This window comes from Podarcis cretensis (genome assembly GCF_951804945.1).
Source record: "Podarcis cretensis genome assembly, chromosome: 13".
Lineage (NCBI taxonomy): Eukaryota > Metazoa > Chordata > Lepidosauria > Squamata > Lacertidae > Podarcis > Podarcis cretensis.
In genome coordinates this window covers 45420835-45432280 of record NC_137182.1, presented here as the reverse complement: position 1 = coordinate 45432280, position 11446 = coordinate 45420835, and the positions used below count along the sequence as shown (strand labels likewise).

At 40.6% G+C, this 11446-nt stretch overlaps 1 protein-coding gene across 1 annotated transcript; it reads right to left on the bottom strand.

Annotated features, from left to right (window-relative positions):
• Nucleotides 1-2490: 2490 nt before the first annotated feature.
• LOC307200487 (vomeronasal type-2 receptor 26-like) lies at nt 2491-3390 on the bottom strand (the record flags this gene model as incomplete). The annotated part of the gene is made up of 1 exon (XM_079949025.1): nt 2491-3390. The coding sequence occupies one exon, from the start codon at nt 3388-3390 to the stop codon at nt 2491-2493; it is 900 nt and encodes a 299-aa protein (XP_079805151.1).
• Nucleotides 3391-11446: the final 8056 nt, after the last annotated feature.

The window sequence follows — 11446 nt, the reverse complement described above, 5'->3', positions numbered from 1 at the left end:
AACCCAGTTACATACATACGGTCATCAGAAAGTTTCTGAGATGGATGTATTTTAAAGCTGATGCTGTTTGATAATATAAAAACCTGAGATGTAATGCCAGCAATTATGAGGTCTCCTGATTGATAATATTGGTGAAGAATAGAAAGAGGGTCTAAGATGGAGCACAGAGCAATAGAAGCCTTGCACATAGCCTGTGGCAGCAACGCGAATACCAAGATAACAAATAGTACCATCTTGCAGAAACCCTTCATTTTTCAAAAAAATTCATTGTTTTCCATACTGTTGTTAGAGGGACCGTGATTAGCAAAGCTGCAGTGCAATGACTGCTCATTCAGCAGATGTAAAGTCAGAAATATTAAACGTAAAGAATCACTGTTTAGACCGACAGAGTTCTGTTAACCTACAGGTTCTGAATAGAATATATTAGCAACAGGTTTTAGTAGCAATTTTTTCTCTTCATAGTTTTGCATGTAGCTACTGGAACTCCCTAGGGATGGGGAGAATGTATTGAAGTTATTATTATGGTTAATTGGACAATTACACGAGAGATCACCACCTACTATTAGTTCTTGGTTCTTGACAATATTGCAGACGAAAAAAAAAGATGTTTATCACACCTGAGCGAAACTTGTCTTGGTAATTCTTAGTGAAAGAGCAAGAAAATAACAATGAGCTACAGAGTATTGCACATGCATGAACATGTGTGTGTCAGGTTCCAGATAACAGGCCTTAAATAAAATGTGTCAGAAGTTATTAAAAATGGCTGGATAAGGTTTTGCAAACATTCCAAAATGGGGCCAATTTCTCAAAACTGCCTCATATCAAAAATTGCCTATGGAAGATCAGATGGTTTTTCATCTGGCCCTGAGCTGTAAAAGATTCCCCTTCCCTGCTCTGTTCTATGAAATTAAATGTATCTGTTATACGAGGGCATTCTTGGTTTTCTCTATTTGTTGTTATTTGTGGGACTGAATAAAGGGTAATTAGCCTGCATGGTTAGCCTGCTCAGCTTGGTTTGGAGATCTGGGAACTCTGTGTAAAACTTAGAATCATGGAATCGTAGAGTTGGAAGGAACCAACAAGGGTAATCTATTCCAACTTTATTTCAAAGGCTTGTTTTCCCTCCTCCAGGGATAGCCAGAGCAGTAGCAATGCTAATAAATGGGTTTTAGATCTTGTATGAATATAAACCAGTTAATTTACACATGCTTACTTTTAGCCAGCTGTTTTGCCAATTAACTCTGCAGGTTCTTTAAAGGATCTTTGGTAGTCAGTATGAGGGAAAATTAGGGGCGCGGGTGGAGCTGTGGTCTAAACCACAGAGCCTAGGGCTTGCCAATCAGATGGTCGGTGGTTCAAATCCCCGAGACGGGGTGAGCTTCCATTGTTCAGTCCCAGCTTCTGCCCACCTAACAGTTTGAATGCATGTCAAAGTGCAAGTAGATAAATAGGTACCGCTCCGGCAGGAAGGTAAACAGCGTTTCCATGCACTGCTCTGGTTCACCAGAAGCATATTAGTCATGCTGGCTACATGACCCGGAAGCTGTCTGTGGACAAACGCCAGCTCCCTTGGCCATTAAAGTGAGATGAGTGTGCAACCCCAGAGTTGTTCACGACTGGACCTAATGGTCAGGTGTACCTTTACCTTTTATTAAAATATATTTTCATTTGAACAGAATAGGAAAACCTCCTCAAACAGCAATCAACCTCCCTCCCATCAAACAGGAAAACCACTGCAGCCAATCTTACAGCCAATTTCATCAAATACAGTTGTTGTTGTTGTTGTTTTAAAGTTGTAAAGCAGGGATAGGCCACATAACCATTGGACAACCTCCTGGGAGCCAAATTGCAGTTGTGGACAGGGCCAAGGGCAAAAGTGGGAAGAACTATTTATAGCTTGCCTAGGAGACCACTGTAAGCAAATTAAAACCCTAATTGGACTCTAAGAAACACTTGCAAAGTAACGAAGATTATGGATAATTTGGAAAAATGGAAATTGTGGAGAATGTACTGATATGTAGTTTTAAATTCTGTTTTAAGGACCCATGTAGGGGATGGGGGGGTCATGAGTTTCAGAGAAACTCACAAAATGATTATACAAACGGTTTGAATGATAAAAATAAACAAATAAAATTTTCAAAAAAGTGAGAAGAGCTGCAAATCTAAATTTTACTTTTCTACAGAACTGTGGTTTATACACATGCTCACGCAACCCTTTCTTTCCTCTATCTAGAAAACTGAGAAGCATTATTAGACCTCAAGGACACACTGCAACCTAGCAAAAAAGTCAAGGAGGGTCAAACAAGGTCACTGAGTGGTGTGTGGCAGGACACAGGAGTAGTCTGGGCAGAGATCCACAAGGCAGGTAAAGAATCCTGGAGGATTGTTTTGGTCTCCAAACTGATGTTCCATATCATGGTTATATATGATTCTTTACTGGGAATAAAAACAGTACATAACACCTCAGCATGACAGAGACCTGTTGATTCTTCAATTCTTTCTTCTTATCAGTTTCTCTTTGCTGTTCAACTCTGGCCTCAGCAAAATAACAAAGCATTTAGGGAAAAAGATGCAGCCCAGTAATCCAAAACTAGAGGACAAGATGGAGAAGACCTCCACTGCCACCATATATTTCCCCTTGGTACTCAAGTAGGTTGGAATAAAGGACAACCAAACACTGCAAAAGACCAACATGCTGAAGGTGATGAACTTGGCTTCATTAAAGCTGTCGGGTAACTTCCTAGCCAGAAAAGCCACAGTGAAGCTGACAATGGCAAGGAAACCCATGAATCCCAGGGCACAGCAAAACATTATAGTTGAAGCTTCGTTACATTTTAGTACAATTTCTTCAGTCATTGAATGCATGTCAAAATCTGGGAATGGGGGAGAAGTTATCAACCAAATCATACAAATACCAGCCTGAATAAGGGAGCAGCAAAAGACAATGCAGCTAGATAGTCTATTGCCTACCCATTTCCTCATCCTAGACCCTGGCTTGCTGGCCATGAATGCTAGAACCACAATGGTGGTTTTGGCCAATATGCAAGAAACTGCCACTGAGAAAATCATGGCAAAAGCAGTTTGTTGAAGGAGGCACGTTAGCTGTACAGGCTGGCCAATGAACAACAAAGCAGAAGAGAAAGCAAGCAAGAGGGAGATGAGGAGAGTATAGGTGAGGTTCCGGTTGTTGGCCTTGACTATGGGAGTATCCCTGTACTTAATGAAGATTTGAAGCACCAAAGCTGTGATGAAAGCAAAGGTGAGATCAAGAGTAGCCAAAGTGCTCCCCAGAGGTTCTTCATAAGACAAGAAGGTTATTTGTTTCGGAAGGCATCCATTCTGGTAAATGTTTGAATACTGGTCTCCGGGGCATTCAAAACAGTCATCCATGTCTGAAAAAGAAAATGTTGTTTTCTATACAAGTAAGTGCCCACCCAGCAAACTTTGACTTAAAAAGTAAATGACATACTTCTCAATGGTAATATCAGACAGTATATAATCCACCTCCATACACTGTACACATTATGGAAATTAAGTTCTGGTGTGCACCTAAGAAATAGTAACATAGCTACATAGCATAAAATAAATCTCCTACCCGTCTGGTTTGAGATCTTCTCTTCTGGACATGGGAGGCAATCATAGCAGCAAGATGGCTGCCCTTCCTTCGTGGTTCTACTATAACCTGAAAGGCACTTCTCATTGCACTCAGAAAGGGGCTTTACCTGTCCATTAATGAAAGAAAAGAAGGGTTGGTAATCTGTAGCTCATATAACAACCCCATGCTAGGAAATCTACATTTCTGCCATAGGTAGCTTGCCATATGGCAGTGTGAGAGTGCTTTATTTGCAACAAACTCCAGTACTGGAATCAGCACCTCTACCATTTCTCCTACACCTTTGTTTTCATGAAAACCATTTTGGTAAATGTTTCAACAGCACCAACTTTTATAAGTCCAGAGTCTTATGAACTAGAAAACATTCAAGTGAAAGCTTAATAGTTCAGCTAATGCTTTTTTTCCTGGGGGTATTCAAGGGTACGCAGTACCAGAACCATTTTTTTCTAGAAGAAAAGCACTGAGTTCATCGTATTATATATAGAGAAACCATTAAGGTTTGTTTTGTTTACATTCATTGCCCTTTATGCATTCTCTTAGAAAACACTTGAGTTTTCAACTGAGGCTTCTTTAAACACTGGCTTTGGATCACGGTAACTGAGAGACTGATGTAAAGGAATGAGACTTGAATGTTGGTCGTAACATAGGGTAACAGTGAGAAGGATCTTCTGAATTTTTTAAAAAGCATTTTATAAATATTCTAATCAACTGTCTTGTTTGAATCTCACGGAACCAGCAAGCTATATTTTGCAATTGTGACATCTATGCAATTAGTCTTAGGAAGCGGACCAGACAAAACTTAGGCAAAACTACTATAATAGTCTTTGAATGCTTTTGTAACATGGTGAATCCATGGCAATGATCTGCCGCTGTCATTATATGGATATGCTAATTAACAGAGCTTTGGGGGCTTCTCTGTATATTAGGGGTCAATTCAACACATTCTATACCTTTCCTGCAATATAAATATCCCTCTAGCTATTTTTATACAATACTATTAAAGCATACCCCGTTCCTGGTTCCATGTGCATAATAATAATAATAATAATAATAATAATAATAATTTATTATTACAGTCAAAGACCAGTTCAAGAAGCACAATTGAGACTACTTTCATAAAAGTGAAATAGACATTTAAAACAGTATACAATAACACCTTATAGATTAAAATTGAAATAGTCGCATGTACATGAAAAGACCTAAAATTAGACTAACATGCAGATTGACCCTGGGACACCCAAGAGGTCAGCTATAGCAGTTTTCCGGGGGGTGTTGTGCATCTACAAATCTGTGCGCAAAATCTGGCGACCATCCAGGTCGCCTTGTGATTTTTGCCTAACAGGAGAAAATTGAGTTTTGGCTTGTCCAGAAGGTCAGTAAGCCTTACCAGATGGGGTCAATGGTATCTCTACTGCCTCATCGTAAAAAGGACATCTAAAAAATAAGTGTTCAGGGCTTCCTATTTCCCCTAATGGGCTGGCGCAAAGTCTCTGGGTGTACAGGACTTTTCCAAAAGATACTTCCAGAACCGGCGAGGGCAGAGCCAAACTTTTGGCGAGAGTAAAGGCCCTTCTTGCATTTCTGGATACATGGAAATGGAGGTATGCTGCCGGGACAGCAACATATCTCTCGTGTTCTGCAATTATGTAATCAGGGGACCTCAAGCAGTCCTGCTGTCTCTCTGTGTCCATAATTCTTTGTCTGACCATGGATCTTACTTGATCCAATCCCATATTTAAGATGGCTTGAGGAGCAAGACCCAATTTCTGCAGAGAGTTCAGGGCCGCTATCTGCCAGCCAGACTGGAAATGATCACAATGAATCAGTGAAGCTATACCTTGGGGGAGCAATTTCAATGTCAACCACTTACGGATTGATCTTACGTTAATATGAGCCTTGACTCTCACCATCCCATTTCTAATCTAACCCATGCATTTGAAACGCATCTGGGGACTTGTAAGAGGGCTCTGAGAAATTTAGATTGAACTCTCACAAGGAGACTGAAAGAAGAGGGTAGTGGGCCAAAAAGGATCCATAAAGGAGCTGTGCCAGTGTTTTGGCCTTATATAATTTTAGGGCCTTATATAATTTTAGTTCTAAGGAATTTGAGGATACAGTTAGCAGATCTTTCCCTAGCACTCCCGATGGAATTAATATGAATTTTATTGGTTCCTGAGGCCTGGACCGCCACTCCTAGATACTTATAGTTTGAAACTATTTTAGAAAGAATCTGCACAAATCTGAGTGAAACTGTTTAAAAATTCGCTCATGGTTTCTCTTGTTTGCTTTAAAAATTATTTACAGCCATTTATAAGTTATTTGATTTCAACTTACAATGTATTTTATATACATTGCTATGTATAATTCCCTCTATCAGTCATGGGATGTCATCAGGATCTGCAAGTTCCTGAAGATTTACTTTCTTCTCAAGACATGGGGAAGCAGAACTGCCATGCATTAGGCAGTCACATGTTGGCGACTGTAACTGCATTTTAGAAAGAAAAAGAAAAGAAATACAGGCAGTTATCCAACATCATATGTGAGACATAAGGTAAGTGGTTCATCTGGGTATTCTGAAGACCAGTTGCTGGAAACTACAGGAAGAGAGAGTGTTATTGTGTGCAAGTCCTCCTTCTAGCTTCTCATAAGCATCTGGTTGGCCACTGTGACAACAAGATGCTGGATTAGATAGGCCATTGGTCTGATCCTGCATACTTATAGGTCCTCCCATCATGATTTGTTTTCACTGGATTTCTGCCCCATACCTATACCATGTTGGTCCTCCTATGCCCCCAACACTATTATAATATCTTATTTTGGTGGTAATTTTGATTAGTGTAATGGCTTTATATTTCCATAGTTACATCTAGTTTGATCTGAGAATGGATGCTTTAATATATTACAGTGAAATTGCTATGGCCCACTGGAAAAAATATCAGTGGACTTTCTGAAATGGAACTTACCTGGTTAAATCTGTCTGGCCACATGATGGCATCATCATGAATGGTTAACCCCTTGTCCAGAGGAGCTTGGGAATCCAGCCTTCCAACTTTGACTCTAAGAAATGACTCATTTGGGAATGTGATCCAGTTGATAATATCAAATCCAGAGACTAATTGTCCGTTTTGGTCAAATGAAACTTCTTCCCCAGCACTATTATTAAATGATACACTTCTCAGAAAGTGGTGGAGCTATATAGGAAGTGGGAGAGAATTCATGAATGTGTCCAAACACAATGACATTGTGATTATATTTCATGATTGATATAATGGTTTGTGGTCTGTTTAAAAGCTGCCGCTCTCTCTGTCTCTTAATGAGGTTGCTGAAAGAGGGGGAGATATTTATGAGCATATAAAAAGGGTGATAGTGTTGATTCTTTTAAGCAATATGATCTACTTGAATGTTCATTTGTTTTTGTTTCCCAAAAAAACCTCAAAGGTCAAACAGGACATTATTTCAGATAGATGGGTCCTAAGCTTTTTAGGGTGCTACTCTCTGGATATGACCAGAAGTAAGCAAAATGTTTGCGAACATTTTTTGGAAGCCGAACATTTGACAGCTTGAGTGCAGGAAACTCCTGCAGCCAAGTGGAAGCTGCACCTTGGTTTTTGAACAGTTTTGGGAGTTGAACAGACTCCTGGAATGGATTAAGTTCGAGAACCAAGGTACCACTGCATTATTTTCCTATAAAGCCGTAAATGGTTCAGAGATCTCAAGGACCGCCTCTTCACATATGAACCAACCCAGGCCCTGCACTCATCATGGTAGACCCTACTTCTGCCCACTCTATGAGAGGTCCAGAGGGTGGCAACAGAAGAACAGTTTTCTGCAGCATTCCCTATCTATGGAACACTCTCCCTAGTTTTGCTCACCTGGCACCATCACTATATATCTTTAGGAGCCAGGCAGAAAACTGTCCTCTGTAACCACATATTGGGTCTTGAACTATCTATGGCCTTTTAGAAGTGGGTGAGATATTTTTAATGTATTTCTTTTTCCTCTTGGTTTTAATGTATCTCTGTGGGGTTTATTGGATATTTGTTTGGTTGTAAGTTGCTTTGGGTTGTCATGATCATGATAGAGTTGTTGGCAATTTTAATAAATAATAATAATAATTCTTTAGCACAATATTTACGGCTTCTTCACTTTGCTGGAATGTTTTCAAGAAACCAGGGCTGACTTCATATGAATTATGATATCATGGTACCCTATAACTAGCCAGATTTAGCAACAAACTTCTGTATTATTTGGAATAGAACTTTACCTGCCATGGCTGTTGATTCAAAAGTTCCCACCTTACTGTACCTGCCATTTCTCTGTATTTTAATTTGGTGGAAAGCATGGTGTGCAAAGCATGTGCCACAACATATACAGAATTGTAGATGCTGTAGCTGTGGGCTGTCATGCTCATTTCAAAAACAGACCCAGGAAGGCTCTCAATATTCTCCTGCCCAGTGCAGATCTGTTTGTCTTTCTCCTCCAAAGTAGGATCAGTAAAATAACAATGAAATGCCTCTTCCCAGAAAAGCCTGACGAAGCCATCTTCTTTTTCCAAGATTGGGTTTCTCATCTGAATAAATTTCTGGAATCCTAGAAGATCCCTAGAATGAACTGCAAAGGCTAGAGCACCGTGGAGGAAAGCTATGTCCCAACCTCTTTGAATGGGAAAGGATGTGAAGTCCATCTGAGCTGTCATAATCCAGACTTTTGCCTTGCCTTCTATTTTTATGCCATTTGCTTCTGCAAGTGTGGGTATCATTCTCATTACCATAATTGTATGAATTTCACCATTCACAACTACAACATTTGTGGTGCTTCCCACAATAATGCTGATTGTTTTAGAACCTTCCTCCACCAGGTCATCCAAATCATCAGAAAAAGATACCTTAGGAAAACTTTCTATAAAATCAAAGCAGATGCCCTTCTCGGCAAACATGGGAAGAATGTTTTGTACAAATCTGTCTCCAGTGTCATCGTAGAGAAAAAGAACGCCAATCCACATCCAACTGAAATGCAGCAGTAGCTGGACGATCCCCTCATATTGTTGAGCCCCATCTGGAAATATTTTATGGAAGAAAACCGCTTGCATGTCTTTATTCAAAATAGGAGAAGAGCCATAGATGAGCTAAAGACGATCATTTTTATAAAGAGATAAGGAAAGGAGATACCAAATGTTGAGATCCAAATACCAAATAAACTCAAAACAAGATTTCAACTTTCATTTAATGAGTATCGATTGACAGGGGCTATTCAATTTGTTATTTATTTATGTTGATTTGTAATCTGCAGATATAGACAGTGCCTTTTTTCTTTAAAAATGTTTAGGGGTACTCTCATTTTGACTCAAGAAAACCACAATTTTATAGTTCAAATGGGGAAGAATAAATATAGTTAATGAACAAAAGTACAAAGAACATGCATTACCTCATGTTACACAGCTGACAGCTCACAGTGACTTCCACACTGGCATGAGGCTGTGCGCACTAACATCTTCCCTAATTCCAACTCCTACTTCACATATGAAATGCTCGCTTCTGTCTGAGACTCAGGAAATAGCGTGACAGGAAAAGAGGCTGCCATTGGGGGTAGCAATGGAACTGATGATTCAACGTATTAGAGAAGAAACTAACTTTTTTTTAAAAAAAGTTTCTTCTCCCATTAGATTCACAAAATGTTTAGGGGCATGCATACCCCTGCATCCTCCTAGAAAAAAAGCACTGGATATAGATGAATGAATTTGCAAGAATAAATAACAACAGGTTGCTATGTAGAATTCAGTGGGACAACATCAAAATTTCATATCTGGAGCTCTGGGTGGGTGATGGCAGCATGGTGCAGCCATGGTGGGTTCTGAGAGACCACCATCTTCTGGCATGGCCAGGGGAGGAGTTGGTCACCTGGTGCCACCCTATTGCTGGCCACATCAGTTTTGCCAATATGGGTGGGCAGTGCCCACAAGGCCAATCAGTGGCAGGGGCTTGGGAGCTGCACCCAGCCCACCCCTGGCCTATTTAAGGGAGCAGCCAGGTGTAGGGCACCCTCTTGGCTGATTGTCTCTGGATTTTTCACCTACCTAGTCTGTTAGGGGTTCACTGTGTGGATGAGCAGGAGAGTTGCATATGGGCCTTGCTATGGTTTACTCAATCACCGTATTGAAGGCCATGGAGGAATTTCCCCCTGCCAGCAAATTGGCCAGCTTGCAGGTTTTCACCTACTTCGTAACAATCATCACAACTTTGGCAGATAAGGCACTGGGCTGGATTATTAGTCTCAGGGATACCCCATTAGAGGGGTCTAGGAGTGGTGACTTTGTCCGGGAGTCCACTGGGGGACTGATGGGCCAATACACCTCTCCCAATGGCAGCCTGTGTGGGGTTGTGGCACCCAATACATGCTGCAATCCCTAACACAAAGTCAATGCCACCAGATTCCTATCAGATAGCAGGTAGACTTAGCCTTAGCCAAACCTACGCTGTCCTGGAATCAATAAAGCTGTGGCCTAATGCAACCTAATACCAGTCTACTGTGTCCATTCTTGTGGCTCTCCCTGGACCTGCCACAGCTGTTATGTGCCTGTAACGGCAAACCGTTGTGGAATTGTTTCATGCTTGATCTACATGTTTAGTCCATATAATGTCTCCACAGTTCATATGATTCTTCATTATAATGTTCAGTGAGGAATGATTCCATATGTTGTGTCTACATGGGGATGCTTCAGTATTTGCATGTCCTTCAATAATTTATGGAGCCAAGTTAGAAAAATCTCCCACTGTACCTTCATTTGCTGGTCCTCTAAATCTCAAACATGGTGAATCACTCATTCATTCAAGTACCCACATTCAATCTGATTATATTTGTAATTGGCTTGCTTATGACCCATCAGTAATAAACCCAAGTACACATCTTACTTGTGGCATCTTGTAGATGCAGAGGATTGTTGCCATGTCAAGGCCTACTTCAGAGTTCGATCCTCCAATGACTGCAACTGGGGTGTCCAGCACATCGCACTTGTAGTTAGGGATGAGTCGTCCTTGTCTAGAGAGAAGTTCCATGGAGGCTTGATAGGTCCAGCTTGCACTGAAATGGCTATTATAAATGTGAAATCCTAGAGTGACATTGGGTAAGATTTGGGGATTTCCACTGATCTCTTTTACAGCAAACGCCATGGCCAGGATATGCTGGTAGAGATGTGTCATTGGCCTGCAATGAGAACTACATATTAAACAACAGCACATCTTCACAAATCATAGAGTTGTAGAGTTGGAAGGGACCCTGAGAATCATTTAGCCCAGTGCTTCCCAAACTTGAGTCTCCATCTGTTTCTGAACTACAATTCCCATCAGTCCTGAAAACTCGTCCTGCTAGCTAGGGATGGTGGGTGTTGTAGCCCAAAAACAGATGGAGACAATTGTCTGAGAACCGTTCATTTAGCCCAACCCCCTGCAATGCAGGGATATGAAGCTGTCCTATAAAGCGATCAAACCTGCCACTTTGGCATTATCAGCATCACACTCTATTATTTGTCCATAGTATAGGGAGGTATGTGAGAATATATTGAAACACAAACCTGCACATTTGGCTTTCCTGAACAGCCAGCTCATGGCATTACTTTTAATTCTGATAGCTAGAACCATCCCTCACTATCAGCTTCCAGAAAACTCAGAAAGGGAAATGTATTTTATACAGGTTGAACATCAAAATAAACTTAGGTTGTATCCAGGGAAGATTCCTCTGATGGAAGAATCTGTGCCAGATCCTTTGGAATATTTCATAGGTGTAAGGGACACTATAATTATCATTATCAAATTAGAAGGCAAATAAGCCACTGAGATA